This window comes from Pterocles gutturalis, unplaced genomic scaffold, assembly GCF_000699245.1.
Source record: "Pterocles gutturalis isolate BGI_N339 unplaced genomic scaffold, ASM69924v1 scaffold35411, whole genome shotgun sequence".
Classification (NCBI taxonomy): Eukaryota; Metazoa; Chordata; class Aves; order Pterocliformes; family Pteroclidae; genus Pterocles; species Pterocles gutturalis.
In genome coordinates this window covers 1-19577 of record NW_010099021.1, presented here as the reverse complement: position 1 = coordinate 19577, position 19577 = coordinate 1, and the positions used below count along the sequence as shown (strand labels likewise).

General features: G+C 39.0%; 1 protein-coding gene across 1 annotated transcript; it reads right to left on the bottom strand.

Annotated features, from left to right (window-relative positions):
* Positions 1 to 3379: 3379 nt before the first annotated feature.
* LOC104462965 (caldesmon, smooth muscle) lies at positions 3380 to 19422 on the bottom strand (the record flags this gene model as incomplete). Its single annotated transcript, XM_010075132.1, has 9 exons — positions 3380 to 3408; positions 5042 to 5075; positions 5395 to 5475; positions 8095 to 8190; positions 9121 to 9258; positions 11578 to 11656; positions 11747 to 11790; positions 19023 to 19163; positions 19387 to 19422. Coding segments are annotated over 9 exons (678 nt in total), but the record flags the coding sequence as incomplete, so codon positions are not given.
* Between the last annotated feature and the right edge of the window lie 155 nt (positions 19423 to 19577).

The following is a 19577-nucleotide window of genomic DNA, read 5'->3' as shown; positions in this document are numbered from 1 at the left end:
TCCAGTGCAGTCAGTCATACTGGCTCATGAGTTGCTGTCAAGGAATGCTCTCTTTAACTACTTTGCTTTTTACATAGCTGTGATTTTTATAGTTTGAATCTCTAATGCTTTAAAATTTTATATGAATAAAGTTTCAATAGCAACAAGACTTAATCAGTGAAGTGCTTAAATTGTTTCATACAATTAGTTATAAACATGTCTGAAGTATTTTTTTTTAATTTTAATATAGATAGAAATGAGCTGCTATAATTCCTGTTCAAGGACAATAGATAAAGACTACTTTGTGCCTTATGCATCAAACAGCTAGAACCTGAAGAACAAATTTGTACCTGTTACCTCATGTAGCCCTCATTCTGAACACCTAGAAATTGAACTCTTGTGTGATTAGTGGTGAAAAGTTGAAGACAACATTATATGCAGTGATAAAACACATCAAAATATACACAGCCAAACATAAGTGCTGTCTACAAAATCAGACTGGCTTGCTCTGGAAGTCTCAAACACAAAATTATATTTTTGCAATTCTGCTAGCAGCACTCAGAACAATATACGCAGACAAAGGTTGGCTTCATCTAAGGAAATCATAGAAGAACATTTCTTTTAAAGCACCAAAGCAAACTCTGAAGTAGACTCACAATTTTCAGGTGGATAATGCTAGGCCAAAGCAAAGGCAGGCTTGGAAAAGGTTTTTTTGTGGCATCCTGCATGCCCACAAGAGAAAATCTGTCTAGGATGTAGAATGAACTGTAGGGAAGCATGATCAGAAACTAAGGTGACAGTTTGGTATTGTCTGAAAAATCATCACCTCATGATGGTACACGAAACACCAGAAAAGCTTGTAGTGCTGCTGACTCAGCCACTGGGATTTGTCTTTGGCAAATTCTGCCAGGAGGTGGTGCCAGCTGGTGGGAAAGAAACCAAGACCACACCACATTACAGTATTTTCTAAAACTAAAACTGATTGTGTCCAGCACACTTCCACGCTCTCAGAAAACGCAATAACCAGGAGCAAAAGAAACTTATTTACGTTGACAAGGAAAAGCGTCACTTCAGCAAAGCTCCAAGAGAAATGAAGCAACGTAGCTGGGCAGTATGAGAACAGGAACGCTTGCAAGCATACAAGCTCTATTCAGGTTAAATTAGTCAGCATCTGATTATTTGCTCCCCAGTAAGTTAGAAAACTTTCTGCCTGCTGCAGCCTTCCCATTCCTTCCCGTGGAGTTGGCAGGAGCCTGGGGAGTGCCTCTTTCCATGGTTAGAGTAGGGAGTTACGTGCTCTATTGCTGTTAGAGAAAAAATGAAGGGGATAGGAGGATGATGGGAGAGCCAGCAGCTCCCCAGGCTTGGTCCCTGTGATCATCCAAGCCTGGAAGCACTTCCCACTGAGGCAGACAGAAGAAACACAACGACTCTCACACAGAAAACATTTTCCAAAGGAGGAGAGGAGACAGCTGTGCCATTAGGTCAGAACCTACTTTGCTGAGCACATTGACGTCTGGATGATGTACAGCTCCCATCTTGTACTGATAGAAAAGACAATTAAGATTTTTTTTTTCCCCCCTTAAGAACATGTAGATTAAAGCTGCTGATTTTATGACTTGGCTGTCTGCTGTAGGAGAGATCCTTCGAGCTTCTTTGCAATGATACTTTATCTTACACAGCCTTAGCTCAATTCCTATCCCAGTTACAACTGGCTTATTCCTACTCATTAACAAACAGGGGGCTGCTGATGGAAATATTCCATTTATTGTGGATGCAGTTTCAGAATACATTGTTTGAACAAATCATTTTTATTGTAGTTATCGGATGTATTTGAAAGACTCAGAGGAGTGTTTACAAAACCCCCAAACAAAAAACATGACAACTCAGAGACAATGTCAGGCACAGTTTCACCCCCTACAGATAACTACGTGTATCTCTATATGTGAACAAGATGTTTCAGCCAAGCGGGGGAGCTCCTCTTTGTGTTGACATATAACATTCTTCTTCTTTAGGAAGAAGTCAGATGCTGTAAGAGATGGAAGTGGTGAAAAGGAAGATCCTGATAGTTCCAGTGCACGGCAAAGCTGTTAACAATGTGCTTGAGGGCTACTTCGGTTGCTCAGTTATGCCACCCATACACTGTAGTATGTAAATGCTAAGCTGTATGGCATGTAAATTCAAACCAAGCTGACGTCTTACAGCCATGTGTTTACTATATACAAATGAAAACATCTGTAAATAAGATACTCAGGAGAGAGAGTTAAAAAGAAGCACTATCAAGATAGAGGTTTACTTCATTTTAGGTGGACTTAGTGTACGGCACTGATGGATGGCAAGATTTAGTGTACAGTCATTTGAAACAAGCTCCAACAGTGTTTAGTTTTGTTTTTTTCCTTTTTAATTATGGTAGTTTTATATAAATTAAACTACAACGTTTTATACAAGTGACCTATTTTTGACCCTCTATACCCTTACCTTCTCATCTTTTAAAAACTATACTTTCTTTTTAATTACCCATTACTAGGCAACTGACATTTAAATTTTTTTTAATACTTATTTCACCATACCTCTAATGGCAATTATGAAAGTTTACTACAGAAAAGTGTGTGATTTTGTCTTTATTTTTTTAAGCTGTGATATTGGCTAATTATGTATGTTTATTTCTATATATAATACTCTAGCACGTATTAAAGCATTCTACCATTAGTAGTGCCTTTAGGCTAAAATTTGTAAAGCTATATGTGTATATATTCTAAATTGCATTCAATTACTAGTCACTAACAACAAAAAGAAATACCAGTACCGCTGACAGCTAACATAATCATCCAAATTTAGGTATTAACTTAAACTAGAATGGAAAAATTGATACTTAAAAAAAAGTATAAAACAAAAAAATTAAAACACGTTATTGATGCAGTATTTCTCATGACATGGGCAACTTACAGAAAATATTACATTGTCAACTAAAGATATTTCTTCCATGCCTTAGTCTAAAGTGCAGAAAGAAAGACTTCTGTATTCCAAAAGTAACCATTGTTTTTATAGGTTTACTGCACACCCTTCTTAAGCAACTTCACTTTACATGCATTTTGGGTTGACCTCTTATGCTAGTTGAAATCACTGTTCAGATACATAGTTAGTTATGCCTATCAGTAGGAGAGTCTACATATTTCACAGCATGGGTTTCTTTACGAATAAAGGCTCTTGTGCAAAGGCAGTACTATCATGAAGAATGTCTAGACTGATTATTAAATACAGTGCTAATATACATGGTTTTAACTGGGATAATGCAAAAAGACATTTTGGTAAATAAACATAAATATAAAAAGAACAATTTAGCACTTTTTTCCTTTTTTTTTTCCCCCCAATTGATTGGTCCAGCGTTGTTAGTAGCCTTCTATGGTTCTTTCTCAAATTGTCTCAAACCTGCTGAGAAAGAGAAAGATTAAAGACGGCTTGAAATAACCTGAATGCATCTCTGAAACAGAGAGGGTATGGCTCTAGATTAACACACAGAATGTAAGAAGACAGGACACAAGCTGGATGCTGCTGTGCTTGCCTTCTGGGATCACTCAGAGATGGTATCCAAGAGCAGGGTTTCACCACAAGACCTCTCTCACCTTTGACAGCCCCAGGAAGCAGCTCAGGGAGAGCTCAAGAGCTTCCCCCCCAGAAACGTGGAGGGTGCTGCACCCAACACGCTCCTGCCTCACCTCTCCCCAGCCACGCGTGGGCGTCTCTCAGGCTAAGGCAGGCTGTGCTGCAGCACTCAGTGCACGCACTCCGAGTCCACATCAAGACTGAAAGCTGGCTGCTGAGACCCTCCTCCTACAACCCCTCTGCTGAAGCCTTCATCTCAGCCTTAGCAAAGAAGCTCAGTGGTGCCCAAACCTCTCAGCGGGGGCTGTCCTGGGGCCAACAAGCGTGAGCATTAACACCTCACGTGGGAACCAAGTTCTGCTGACACAGAGTGAGCCTGAAAGCCCTCTCCTAACACCTCAGTTTAAAAAAAGAAGAGGATGAGGAGGAAGATGATTTTGTTTTGCACAATTTTAAATTGATAAGTCTATGGGCATACCACAGCTCTGGCTTCACATACAAATGTGAAGAAGGAAGTCTACACATATTAATGTGTAGAAAACAAAAAGTTGGTTTATATTTGATCATTTAATACCTAGTGAAGAGTCAAGGGATGTTGCAAGGCATCTTAAAGCTATTAAATTGATCAGTGAGCTTCCATTCTTCCCCACTGGTCTTTAGGCACATAATTCCTTTAATTGGTTTTATTTGGAGTGTTTTAGAATAAAAAGAAAATTTAAAAAGCTAGGAGGCTAATATTGCTGATTTATTTCTGTACAACTAGGTTGTGTTTCCCAAACTAGTAGTTTCAAAGTTACAGGAGTAAGACTCTTTTTGCCTTCAGAAAACACCAATGCACAGCTCCAGCAAAAGCAATGCTGCTGTTGAGTGTGTTTGAACTCCAGTCCAGTCTGGGTGAGCACGAGCACATGTGACAACCAGCCAGAGGAATTACTTTTAAAAATCAGTGCTGCTGAATTTTCATCAGACTTCCCTGTTACCCAGTGGCAGTGTTCAAAATCAGATGCAGGGCTTGTTCTCAGTAGTACTGAAATCTTCCATTTCTGCTCAAATAATATTGCTACAACAGCCTCGCTTTTTGGGTTCCCTCTCTTCACTTACGAAAGGCATATCCATTGCTGCTGCAACCTTTAAAAGAGCTTTTCCTAGATGCCTTGTATTTGTTGTAATTAGTTAAATGACCATCCCATTATGCGGACCTCACTCAGTTTAATGAAACTCTCCAGCTACAGCAAACATGCTATGCATGTCACTTGAACAAGGCTTTGCAAACATGACTGGAGCACTGCTAGTTCTCAGTCCTCCTAGAAAGATGATTTAGGTTTATTTCTCAAACATTCATGTTTTGATGATTTTGCAATGGAGCTTTTGGAAGGTAAAGGTAAAAAGGGTTGTCGCCCATGTGAAAATGTGGCAAAGTTTCTACTTAATATGTAGGTGTATTATTAGAATTACTTACCATTAGTCTCTGATTTTTTTCCCATAGGTGATACCTGTTTGAAAAAGTAATAACCCATTCTTAAAGTTGAATACTGGAAAACACAGCTATTCATAATAGGAAAAAAATCAACTCCATGCAAAGGACAGATTTCCATGCACAACACAGGTCTGCCAAATAGGAATATAAAAGTGACATGCTGTCCATAGCTTTCCTCATTGTACTTTCTTTTACAGATAAAATGGGAGGTTAGTAACAAAAGACCTGTAGATGCCTAATTCCAACTGACCAACAGTATGAAGGCAAATGCCACCTTCCCCCTAGAAAGCCTCCCACAGAGATATTATCCTTTTAACAAGGCACTGAATTGTTACCTTAGAAGAAGCAGCTGGCTTTTCAACTGACTGCTTCTCCCAGAGATTACGTTTGCCGGACACGTCTCCTGGTTTTAAATCCTGTATTTTAAAAATAATGTCAGAGAACAGAAACCAACATTAGTTCAGGTTTATTTTAATTCGTTAGAGAAAAAGTTAGAATGCAACTTCCTTATAAGAAAAGTTGAGGAGCATACACCAGTGATAAATGTTACATTGTCTATCAATTATAAAGCTATTCAGAATGACTTTTCACATAATCACTCCACAAATATACATGTTTTACAACAAAAAAGCATCCTGCTGCACCTCTTTAGTGTTTCATAGACTGGACATAACTTATTGCATTCAATACTAGGGAGTACAAGTTAAAAGTTACAGCACTATCAGGTTTTTAGGAAAGACAATTCCAATTTTTGCAGAAAAAAAAATTATTTTCAGAAATTGTATTTCTGTTAGGGAGGAACTCAAAGTAACTTGTCTCAGCTATTTTAGATCAGAAGTAAAATATTTAATGAAAAAACTGTAAAAAAATAGAGTAAGACTTCTAATAAAACAGAAAATCAGATCTTCGTCTGCATTCTCAAATGTAAGTTTCAGGATTTAACATGGTAGTCTTTCACATCCATTTGAATTTCCATTGCATCCTTTAAAACCTCAGCATGTACCAGTCACTACACTGGCAGAAAAAAACACGTGAGGTTAAATCATTAAAAACAACAATATTCTCTGAAAATTAGTGTATATAGAGACTTTAAGCAAAACCCAAACAAAAATGCTGCTTCTTGAGGAAAAGCAGGGTGCAAATCAAGATGAGATATGCTAGGCTAGCAGCAATGCTTAAGGACAGACAGATTGGTATCTAACCCTGTGGCTGGCAAACAAAAGACGCTTTCTGAACAATTTTGCACATAAGTACTCTCCTTTTCAAAAAGTGTTCAAGTCCTGCACAGTTTCTAGAATCTTGTTCTTGCCATCCATAGATAGGTAATTTTCTGTAAATGAAAATTTCTAACTTGGGCAGAGAAATGCTCAGTGATGAATGGAAATGTGATTTCTTCAAGAGGTATTTGCACCCAACAGAGATGCTCTAGAACTGATCATAATTTACAGCCAAAGAGGGTTGCTGATGGTTAAGACTTTAAGTCAATTCTGTACTTCAAAAAGCCAGTTCAGCAGTTACAGAGAAGGAAGAAAACAGCAAAATTGCAGTGAACCTCATCACAAAACACTTGTGGTGGACATTATCACAAAACCACTTCCATAATCCTGAACTCATTTAGGACCTGTGCCTTAGGTTCACCATAAAACCAATTGAGATCTTTGCTCCATCTACTTTTAAGTGACTGTTGTTCCAAAAGCCACAAGAATCTTGATGGTCACAAAAGCTTTGAATGATTCTTTATTTTGGTGGAATGTGATGGGTGTAGGAAGTTATTTGCTAACTAAGAAATTCTAGGTTTCCCTTTGATTTATCCTCGTTTAAAAAAAAACAAAAAAGTAAAAAAAAAAAATCACACATTACAGATGTATATAATTCATAGTCAATTATAAACAGGTTTACCTGACCAACTTAGCAAACAGACCCCCAAAGAAGAAGAATAGGAGGAGGGCAGGTTCCTTCAAGCAGAGATATTGAAAGAAGAAAGAACAATCTATTGAGAAAGAGGGAAATGAAGACATAGACAGAAACAGTTGGCTGAAGGGAAAACAAAATGTTAGTTTTACATTATCCAAAAGATACAACTTAAAAGGAAGAAGAAAATCTGAAGGCAGATTCTTTGCTGGTTTTCAGCGGTTGTGATTAAATACAGAAGTCACAATGACTTGTTTTTATATTGGTGTCCATAAGGACACAATCTCCGTGTAGCTACCGGTCAATACTGACATTAGGGACAATGCTGCACATCTCAAGCTCCTGTTTGGGAAAAACAGGAGTGTGACTTAAGAAAGCGTTTGTCAGACTGCACCTTTTATAAAGGGCAAGTGGACTGTCAGAAAAATGCTGCACAAGGATATCGGAAGAAACCAGTTATTTAATAAAACCCCAAAGTTGAATCATTAACACCACAAGTGATGCCCTGCTATTCTCCAATATGGATAACTACAGCTCCAGTTCCTCATCCCTAGCCCTTCCCACCCCACAATTACCTGTTTCTGCTCCTTCCCACATCCACACTGCTGCTTCCCACATTCCCAGCTTATTACTTTGATAGCATTTTCTGCTCTGATTCTTGCTGAAATAATGGGCATCCTAAAGGGCCTTCATTAGAAACTACATTTAGGCTCATAAATGATTAAAGTATTTCAGTTGTCTTTAAAAATATACTTGGAAGAATTTTATAGGGCAAGGACCAAAGTACAAGTGTTTCATCCAAGGTCTACGGCTAGTAATTTCTAAATTAATGGTAGGCCTTTCACAGGTGTTAAATTAATGTCCTTCTCTACCAGAGAAATGCTTCTCTGAGTACTGCCTTTTCAGAGCACCCCTAAGCTTTGTGGTGAGAACTACCCTGTACCATCTCCCCCTTTTTTGACTACCCAGGAGTCAGCAGCCAGAGGGCCTCTGTGAGCTTCGAAGAGAGAACATGCTGCAAGGTTCCTCCAAAGACCATCAGCTGGTTGAGGAAGCACTGTCACCACCTCTGCCCCAGGAGAGAAGCCACCTATTGAAGAGCTGGTTGTTGCAGGTCTACTTACAGAAGGTTTTGGAGCGGGTGATTTGTTGCCTTCTGGGGTCTTGGTTAACCACTCATTGATACGACTGGAGACACCAACTTTCAGTCCAGCAGTTTCCTGCAAAACAATATTATCTAATCAGAAGACTTTCAGAATAGCTTTTGCTATGTTTTCCACAGTTTAGATTTAAAAACAAAGCCAAGCCTGAGTTTAATATAGAGGTCCCCACTGAGGCTATGGCTAAGAGTCATCCTGTGTGCTATGAAGATATGTCCTGTGAACTACACAGTACTACTAAATCATTTCCACTTTAGTGCTAACCCAGGAATAGACGTTGGACATAAACCTGCTGTTTTTGTCATAAGCCCGAACTCCAAGAAAAAATCTTTAGCATAAAAGAAGACACCGGTCTAAGTCTACATTTTTGTTTTGTTAAACTAATTTTCTTTCAAAAAAGCAATAGAGCAGTTAAGCAGCCTAAAATTTAAATCATTAAAATAAACTCTTTAAAAGGTTAGGACAAATTACTAAAATTTCATGGCTTTCTGTAAAAATGCCCTTCAATCTATGGCTCAGTTTTTTGGCTATGAAGAATGCTCATCAACTCACATCAATTTATGGAAAGGAAATGTTGCCTTAAATATTTACGTAGAAAGATAAAGGTCTCACAAACACTTCTGTGCATTATCTATAAACCATCATCATTATCTTGCCTATTTAATTCTTCTTAGCCCCCCTAAAATAATTTTTTCCAACACAAAGAATTTCTTTGTACTCTGCTTGAACTACCCAGATATATTTGTCTGAGATATCTGATGTGACTCTGGAATGTCTCATAACTTAGCTCAGTACGTCATGAAATTCTTCCATTATACTCAACATTGCAGCCACACAATTTTGTGGGTTTCTAAGTACCTCAGCATCCTTTGGGATATTCTTCACTAGTGTTGTCAATGGGAGCAGCCAGACTTACTCATAGGAATATGAACAGCAAGGTCAGGTCCATAACACAATTTTTATAATCACTATGTAAAATTAAGCACATACCTTATTTGGTGTTCCTGGCCCAGAAGGTGATGAAAAAACATTCCCTTTCTCCCACATGCTCTTGATATTACGGACACCCTCAGCTGGAACAGGAAGGTCGGACGCTGCTGGCTTAGCTGGTCTTGCAGCCTTTGTGCCCTGCAGAAAAATTGAGGCCCGTTGCTGTAGCTTTAAGAGCTGGAGTTGCAAGGTGGTTTGACTCTGGGGCATTGCTGGGGAATGCAGCCGCTGTAAATGGTTCTAGTGGCAATCATGTAAAGACAGAAGGGATTACCCAGCTCAAGAGATGCCACTGAGACTCTGCCCTTTTTGATTTGCAGTTGCATCCTTGACACGGCCAGCTATGAAAACTGCAATCACTTAAATTTTTGCATCTGTTACATTTCTAAAGCTCGTGGCAAACCTTATCTCTGCACACAACTGCTCCAAGGCTTTTGTTTGTCCTCTTTCAAGTCTTAGCACCTGCGTCCTATAAGCATAGCTCTTTCAGGGACACAGCTATGAAAATCCTTAGACAGAGGAAGGGGAGAAAGTCTGCTCTGTCATTCAGCATCAAACTATGCTCCATCTGTCTCAGACAACTTAACCTCACAACTCCAGATTCCAGGGGTAAATTTCAGCAATTACAGTATATTTGGAATAAGGTGTTTTTTTAAAGAGTCGAGGGTTATGGGACTGGGATTTTTTTTTTTTTTGGCAGTGTGTCTTTTGCATGGTTGCTAAAAACACTGGACTAAACTCCTCCTGTTCCTTTTTTTAAAAATTCTTGTACATTTTACATAACACAGATTTGAGGAGAATAAGAACCTGATGAAGCTTTGCCTCTCTAGTTGCAAAGCAAGTCATTTGGCAACTTTTGGAAAATCAGAAACCCAGCAAAGGAATAATTTCAAGTCAAATGGGAGCTGTATATAACTGTGAAGCTGCACTGCAAGCTTGCTGTAGAGTATGTTTTTTAATATCTAAATGGAGCATAAAAACTCATGACCTTAGCACAGCCCTACTGAAAATACTGGAGAACCTAACATAAGCTGGTGGGTGGGCTGGTCTGGTGTTTATGGGTTGAAAAACCCTGACTTCACTATTACACAAATTTCTTATGAAAGATGGAGCTGTAGCTCCAACCCACCCACTCTCACTAAGGAGTTTAACGTCAAACTCCAAGTGCCAAATTAAAGCCCTAGTCACTCTAGGGTGGTTATATGTCATCCAGAAAAGGCACAGAGTGAAGTGGGAGGACAGAAACTGTTAAGTTTCTACTTTGACGATATGGGGACTGCTGGGTGTCACGCTGACATTCATCTCTAATGCAGGGGTTTGAGCTACCTTCAGCTTGACATAGGTGCTGGAGGAAAGCCTGAGCCTTCAGCACTGTAATGCATGTGCTTTTTTCATCAGGAACTGACACACGGTATAAAACTCTCCAGCACTGATAGCCTTCCTAGCAGAAAGGTTAAATGGACAGCAGTCACAGAAAAAAAAAAAAAGCCTTTGTTAATTGATCTTTAATTACTAAATTTTCCTTTAAGTTAGACGATAATAAAGCCTAACCAATTAATACCTTAATGGAATACCATGCTTAGACTCTATATGTGAACAAGAGGTGAAAAAAAATCCAGCATGGAATAAAGAAGTGCTAGACCTTCATCACAGCTCTTAAGATAATATCCCTTTTTATACTATTCTATTCCCATGACACTTACAAACCTGGTCTAGCTGGCCTGCTGTATTAACCAGTAGCTTCCACATTGTCTGTACTCACTGATTTATAAAAACAGATAAAAATCACAAACAAACAAACCAACAAACAAACAAAACCACAAAACAAAACTAAAAAAGAAAGCAAACACCTATTTTTTCCTTGGACTAGGAAAAGAAAGAAGCCTTCAATTCTGGCTTCTGGTCACATTATTAGCCACTATTTGTCAAAGTCACCTGGGGTCAAATTCTGTATCTTATTTTGATTCTGTTTTTCCTTTGTCACTACTTAACTCCCTAGTTCACTTAAGTGTCTTTCTTTCCCAAGGAATTTCACTCCTGGGAAATTCCAGGAGTGAACCTAGTGGCAGCTAGCAACACAAACAGAGTTCCTTGCTCTCCAAAATTAGCTGCTAGGTCAGCTTTGCTCAAGATGACTATCAGCTCTCTGCTGATAGCACTTTCATCAGCCAAGAAGAGGATGAGACTGTCACTCAAAAGATGCTGACTGAGTTTTTCAAGAGCTACCCCAAGCTTACAAAGCAGAGCAAACTGTAGCATGAAAGGGAAGACATGAATCTGAAGTTTTATTTAGATATATATCTGGATGTTGGTCATAGGTGTGCCTCAAGCATTTTGTCTTTGAAGTCACATTAAAAAAGGGTTTGTGACCAAAAATCCCTGCACTTCTCGAACTGTAAAAACTAGGTTGATTAAAGTCCCAAAAGCTAGAGCCATCATGACCTGGAATTAACTTACCACAACTGCACTCGTGTATTGCTCAAGTCTACTGTCAATCTTTGAGACAACTGCTGTCGTGTGTGTGGGTTTCATACCACTGTAGGAAGTAGAAAAAGAGAAAGAAATTATTATTCCCTCCAATTAAACACCGGGTTTTTTGACTGAACATATTGTTTTATTGCTTTACCTCTTCTGAGCGGATTTGTTCAAAAATTCTGCTCGCTCCTCTATCTAGAGAAGAAAGAAAACAAGAGCTGTAAGTTTAAAATTAACAAAAAGGCAGCCTGTACAAGGTCAGGCTAAAATGTAATTTTAAATGTCAAAAGGTCAATATGAAAGAGATGCATTCCAACAGAAATCACCACAGACACACACACAGGTTTTATAGTTAGGAGCCTATGATGCTACAGATTCATAAAGGTCGATGTATTTTCTGCATTAATGTTTCCATCCTGCATATTTTTTTTAGTGCTTCATTTGTAACAAGAGAGCAAACCACCAATACAGAAAGGAGAAAGAGGAAGAAGTTCATCTTATGAAAGGGGTTGACATTCACAAGATCTATGACAAATTTCCTCATATCTCCCACATAAGAGCAAGTACATATCTCTTGAGACAGGCAGCAAATTTAATAAAGATTTTCTGAGTTAAGACATCAGCCTAGGCCAGGTTTGGAGCTTAGCCACATACCCTACCTCATGCATGTTTTTGCAGGACACAATTTAATTTGAGCTCCAAAAAAACAATCAGACTGTACTCTGCTCATGTTCAAGTAGGGTTGCTGCTGAGTCAATATCTACCAGCTGTTATTATACAAACTTGTATCTTACATTTCATTATAATTTTCTACTCTGTGTGTAGGAAAATATTGTAATGTTTCCAGGGAAAAAAACATGCAGGACTTATAAGACATGCCAAATCTCTCAATAACTTGAAAACAAAAAGACTCCATTCACGAACAAAGTTTTAAAAGATTTCACAATAGTTTGGGGTCTGTTTGCATTCTGGGTCAAGGAATACTTTAATCAAACTTCCTCAAGTCTCTTCCACATTGCATTGTTCCACTTCTTGTCCCAAGCTCTACAGCTTCACTTAAGAGTAAAATATACACACATAGCTCCAGGGGATAGAAATGGCCATTAATCAGCCTGGCTCGATGCCTGGGGACTCCCCAGTCTCAGTACAGGTTGTCCATTTTCAAGTTACTTTAACAGTGACTGCTCTGGCATTCATGCCTTTAATATAAGGCAATGACAGCCATTCCTTTAAATAGTTCTCCTCAGTGCCCTTTAGCATCCAGGCTGTACACGAATACTAAATCCCACAGCAATCCCATCAAAAGGCTCTCATGTTTTATTTCTGAAGCAAAAACTCAGGCAGTTCACTTCAGTGCAGAATTGCCAAACAAGGTTACTGGAGGAACTCCAGCTACCGTCAATCCAGCTCAAAGGCACCTCTAAAGCTCTAAAAAATATATATATACTATTACAGAATAGTTTACATTAACAGTTTTAGTTACCAATATATGATCTAAATAAATCCTGAGTGGAAAGGTTGCCCAAAGAAGCTGTGGATGCCCCATCCCTGGAGGTGTTCGGGGCCAGGCTGGATGAGGCTTTGAGCAGCCTGGTCTAGTGGAGGGTGTCCCTGCCCATGGCAGGGGGGTTGGAACTTGATGATCTTTAAGGTCCCTTCCAACCCAAACCATTCTATGATTCCATGACTTTATATTAAAGATGGGCTTTGCTCGGATATGTACCAACTGTTTCAATGCACCGTGGTCACAAGGTGGCAGCAATACACCAGGCAGGAGCTGCAGAGCCATGCGCACCCACACGGGTCCGGACCTGTGGCTCTTCTGACAGCCTTAACAGTTTACAACTTGGTTTCACCCGGAGGAAATACAGTCGGCATCGCCATTAAAACGAGCAAGTAAATTATTTGATTAACAGTGACTAAACAGATCTGCAATGGTAACTTAAAACATGTTGCATCCTCGACTATGGCATAATAGGAAAAGTTTCCCACAGTGCTGATCTCTGGGTCATAAGCAGTAATGCATCAAAAATGGTGAATTAGTCCATCCGGTTTCTCCCTTGCTCTGCATGAACGAGTAATTCTCCAACTGCATCAGTGAAGCCCTGGATGGCAAGGACAAACAATATGGACTATCTCAAAGAACCAGGACTCAAAGTAACCATCTAATAACTAATTTACGGCATCTTCTGGTTTAGACGAGTTGATATTCTACTTGAATTCTTACAAAAAGGATAGATCCTAAAAGATACCTAAAAGATGCTAACAATAGCATCTTTATAGTCTTGCTATGTTCAGGAGGGAGAGATGTTTCCACACAGCAGGAAAAATTGGCTTCGGTAGGCACTGGAGGAAGAGGGGTATAAGGTTGGGGGGAAGAGGGACATGTATTCTTGGTGTTGTAGTAAAAATACATGGGGTCATTCTTTACCCACTGGAAACAGCAGTTCTCAGAGTACCTGCTGCAGTATCAAGAGTAAGTCTTCAGAACAAGAGAGTGAGGAAGAAAACCAGAAAATAAGTTAAACAGGAGAGAAGAGTTAGGAAGCGACCTCAGAGCTGAACATAGTCCTGTTCCCAAGGAAGCAGGTGCATTGTGTGGATGGATAGCAAATTTTCTGCACACTAATATGAGAATTTGTTTTAGAGCATCTCCCTCAAAACACAGCATGCACAGAACAGAAGCATACATTGAATATCCCTAGAGCAAACACACCTGTATACATGTGTATTCAACCTAAAGGTCAAATACATATAGACTGCACAGCAACATCTAAAGGTCATTTATCCACTGCACACCACACAAACTCCATGCAAAGTATTTAAAATGATTGACACATACAGTAAATAGTATTACAAAATAGATCTGTAAGAGAAATAGACAAAGCAAGGTGGTTAGCACAAAATACAAGATGTTTCCTCAGTTTGAGACCAGGAAATAGGAATAATCTTTTTTCTACATTCATTTTAACAGGATCTTGTTAAATAGCTTGGACTGTGTTTTGTCACCATAGAATATTTTCCAAAGCCTGGGACACAGAACACACTTGTACTACAAAAACTCTACTTGACAGCTTCTAATTAAATTATTACTAGAGAAAAAGAAGATAGCATCTCAGGCTGTGGTTCTCCGACCTAACCTCAGCTGTTTGAAAGTTAAGTGTTTAGTCGAAGTTACTCATTTTGGTTCCCTCTTTAGTCAGTGGAGAGGCAGAGGAGCTTACTTGGCCCTAGGAAAGGTGGGACTGCTTGTCTGCTGAGGGTGACCTTTACTCTCTCTATTAACTACCAGAGAAGATTAGATTAAACAATAAAATGCTTAGATGGACACCTATCCTTCTGCTGGTAAAGTCAGAAATTAAACCAACGGACATAGATCAAAACCATGCAGAGTCTCACATCTAATTAGGGCCTTATTCAAAAGGGTCAACACATAGAGGTGGCAAGGAATAAATTAAACAAGATGTTACACAGTGATATGTGTATGCATTTATCCACATTCAATATAGACATTTTTTTCACTGATTGTGCAGCAAATGTCTTGCCTATTAAAAAAAATTTGAAGTGTGACTGTCAAAGTGTACTGTCTTCCATCTGTACATTCTCCAAGAACAGAAACAGAATGGAAGAGGTACGAGTTAACACACAATTTGAGCCAATGACTTGGGAAACAAAAAAACATCTAGATATTCCCAGTAAAACTTGTCTCATACAAAGGTGTTAAATCATTCTTAGGAATTTTAAACTGTCTATTAGATATTACGTGACAGAAAGCGTTGCAAACTGATATATAGAAAAACTCTTCTCAAAAAATGTTCAAGGAGGAAGGGGAGCAAGAAATACATGCTATTATAAAAATTATAATTTTTCTGCATATCCAACAGGTGGAAGAACCTAGTGGCAATCCATTTTGAGTGGCAGCCCCTGGGAGTAAAGTGGCTTATCTTTACCTTCCCTGAGTGGCTTACACACTCTTTTGCTTCACTAAGCAGTTAGGCTTTTTTCTGCTGTCAGCAGCATCTGTGCAGAGTGTACCAATTTACTCCAGTTTACCTGCCAGACTAGAGTGCTGCCATCAGCATCAAAGATGGGGGAAAAACAAATGTCACAAATCCTGTTCTTTACCACTCCATCTTCCCTCTGTTGCAAGAGTAGCTCATCTAGGAAGAACTGAATGCATGGAGTCTAATTCTTTCCAGTCATTGCTCCAGCTGTCAGGTATTGAGAACAATAATGAGATAGTATAAGACAGGTCTTTAAGGAAAGAAAAATCTCAAGCCCTGAGAAGTCCTACCTTCTGGCCTAGCTATCAGCATTGCCTTGCAGAGAGAGCGGGCTGCCACATCAGCCCATGTTTCCCAGAAGACATTTCCTGCAAAGACAGGAGATATCCCAGGCTCCCAACCTCATACCATTGCTTCCTCCCTTCAACACCTAACTGCTTTTGCATTTCTGTAGTGGTGGAGCTCACCTCCAAGAGGAGACTCAGTATCAAAATATAATGTCCTTTCCCAACTGACCTAGAGAATAGTTATACAAGAAGTCAATAACACTGCTTCCCAAAGAAAACATGATGACTGAACTTATCTAAAAAGGACAATGAACAAAGATTATGCAGGAAATCTGATTCGTCTACTGCAGCATCATTTGTATGAACTAAACTAAGGAAAGCATGAGCTAGAGCAAGATGGGAGAGCAGCAGAGGTTGTTCCAGTCTTTAGCCATATATATATATATATATACACAAACAAACAGGAAAAACAAAAACCAAACCCCACAAGAGAGAAGGCAGAGGCTGAACAGAGGTTTGGTACTGCTGCTGCTGCCCATAGGGATTCCACCAGCCCTGAGAAATCCAAGATGCTTCTGTCCCTGAGCTGTTGATGAACTTGGCCTGTATTTACTTTGCATGCTTCCTCTTCATTGTCCCCTTTGAAAGGACCAGTCTCCATGCTGCCGTAGTAGTTCAGCTGAAGTAGTGTCTCAAGTTTCAAGGAAATACTTTATTTAACAGTTAAAACAATGGGAGTTGTCAACAATGTGCAGGCTATGATTTACTAAAGGCCAGATTAGGTAACCACAGTAGTTCTTTCTATGTATAAGCATGTATGTATGTTATGTCCATGTTTGCATACATATATTTATATATGTGCATCCATCAGCCATGCCCTACTTTCCTCATCCAAGTCACTACCAGGAACTTATTTTTCTTCCCAAAAACCTCTCACATCAGGAAGGACAAAAAGATTCTTTCCCAGATTGTTATCTAGTGGAATTCAGAATGTGTACGTGAATCACACAATTTTAATACTGATCCTCCCTTTTTTCATTATTAATTCCAACCGCCCACCCACAATTGTGCACTTAGGGTTCTCACATGACTCATGACACATCTAACCAGATGATACATTCATCAAGGGAGAAAATATGTGCCAGATGCTTTACAAGTCAAAAGATAACTTGGGCAGTGCATAAAAGGCAGTGAGAAAACTGTGTACCAAACAGGTTAGACTAGCCTGAGAAGTCTGTCCAAATGAAAGGTAAAAAAATATACTGTCTTCTAAAAACTGGAGTTTGACATCGAATTTGACATTGGGATATTAAATTAAGATTATTCTCTCCTCCGCTATTGACCACAGAAGGCCAAGAACCAGTTTAGGGTGTGAAGTTCAATAGCACTGCATATCTACTCTGACCATCCACAAACACCAGACTGGAATATGTACGGTATCACTAATTTCTCAGAGAGAGAAACAGAAAGAGAAAAAAATGTGTACAGAGTTGCATATATTGAGTTTTGTAACAAACAACTTCTATCTAACAAGCTGTAAAAAACCAACAGCAATTACCATAAAAAAATAGGACTTTGGATGCTTACAACATCTGGAAAATTACAGCTTTTCTCTAAAAATATACTTAGTAGAATAGTGTAGCACCAGTCCAAAAGTTCTCTTAAAGCTATTAATTTCCTGCCAAATCCAGTGTGTTTTCCCACTCTCCCCAAAATTATGATCTATATCTTTCTATTATGTGTTTTCAAGTATGATTTCCTCTCTTCTGAGTCATCTGTGAACTAAAGCTCTAAATGTATGTCATAAAAGGCATCTCCATAAACAGAAAGAAGAAAAAGAAAAAAGGCCCCCACAAAAAAAAAAAAAAAAAAAAAAACCCCCCCCCCCCCCCCCCAGGAGGGCTGGGACGAAGCTGTACATTTATAGTGTCTGTTATTGACATGGTCTTTTGCAACTGAAATGGCAAGACCAGGTTTATCTAACAGGAGCAAGTCGTGAAGCTTGGCAGTCTTCATTCACAGCTGTATGTATTCAATCCTTGTATTTCAGGTTCAGATATGTCTGAGAAGTCAAAGGCAAGCCCAATCAAAAGCATTTGGACACTGTATTTTCTAGAACTGGACCCAAACAGTACAGGGCTGAAGCTCCAGATCTGTTCAAAATGTAGCTCTCTGTGAGTGGAAATGTAATGTTGAGCAAATGCAGTTTGTCACTCAACAAATACAGTTCTTAATCCCATGGAGATCCACTTCATGGTCCAAAGAGCTCCTACCTGATAACATCCTGCCTGGTTCTTTTCTCTTCTGGTGACCACTAAGGGGCCTTTTGCGACAAAAGTTTTGTATTAAATGACTAATGACACAAAATTAGAAAAGATAGCTGAAAGTGATTAATAGATCTGTAGTTTGAGCTTCAGCTGAGAAAGCAACTGGACTGAATACTAAAACAAAGTTCCCAATAATTTCAGTGGGGCCAGGATTCCTTTTCCATGTTGAAAGGCCATTTAATTGATTTATCTGACTTCCAATATAATATAGGCCACAGAAGACCACTTAGAAATTCCTGCAGCAACAGAAGGGTTTTTTTCCCTCTTATGTAAGAACATTAAATCCAGCCCAGTACTTCTAGATGTTATTTTTAGGAGATTTAGACATAAGCTAGAAATCCCATATGGGGCAGTTTCAGTTAATGATGATTAGGGTGAATATGCTTAAAGACAAAGTAGAACTGGCAAGGAACTAAGTCATTATGGATGTGGAAGGAGAGAAAGAAAATTTGTGATCTTTAGCTACTCCAGTTCACACACCACTCCCATAATAAATTAACACTGAAAATCAACACAGTAATACGACTACATTTCCAAAATTATTTTCTCTTGAAAGTGAAGATCCTTTTTGGAAATTTTTTATCAACAACAACAGGTAACTCCCAGTAACTCTTTTTTTTGAGAAAAAGATCACTAATTTTCAATCATCCCAATGAATGAATGAAGTCTTTCAGCTAAAGGTTTCAGGCTAAGGTCTATTTCAGAGCATTTTCCCAGGTCTGTTTTCAAGTATTTCCATACTGCTGTTGGTTTGGACTACAACCCCCATTACTTTTTATGCACTATATAGATGTTAGTGGGGAGGTTACCTTGAGAGATGAACCTTTAGGACTGAAACATTTAAATGGCTTCTTGTCTTCAGATACGCCATCTTCTGGCACCTTTTGACGTTTCTCAGCAGCTTCAGCCCTTCTCCTTTCAATTTCTTCCTTCATCCTCCTCTTTTCCTCCTTAAAAATAAGAATGGTCACTTATTCTTTCAGAAACTAAATCACCATTACAGGGCTTTGCAGTCCTGCAAACATTCACTAAATTTTCTAGGAACAGATATTTATGCCAGTCAAAGAAATTCAGTGACCTATCTAAAATCTAGCATTGTATTGCTGCTAATCCACCACATTGTTAAGGAAGTGGGGAAGACAGCTAGTCTGTGCTGCTTTAGCATCTCCTCACAGTGAGGTCACCAGATTTATTGCCACATAGTGCAACCTAAAGAGAGAAAAAAACCACATTTATAAAAATACTCAAATTCATTTTTTTCTCTATAGCCTCATGGATCATCTTTTACCATTCTTCTGTCCATCTACTCTGGCACTTGTTGTGCTAAGGTTAATGCGACCAGGTGACCTGTCTAGTGGATGAGG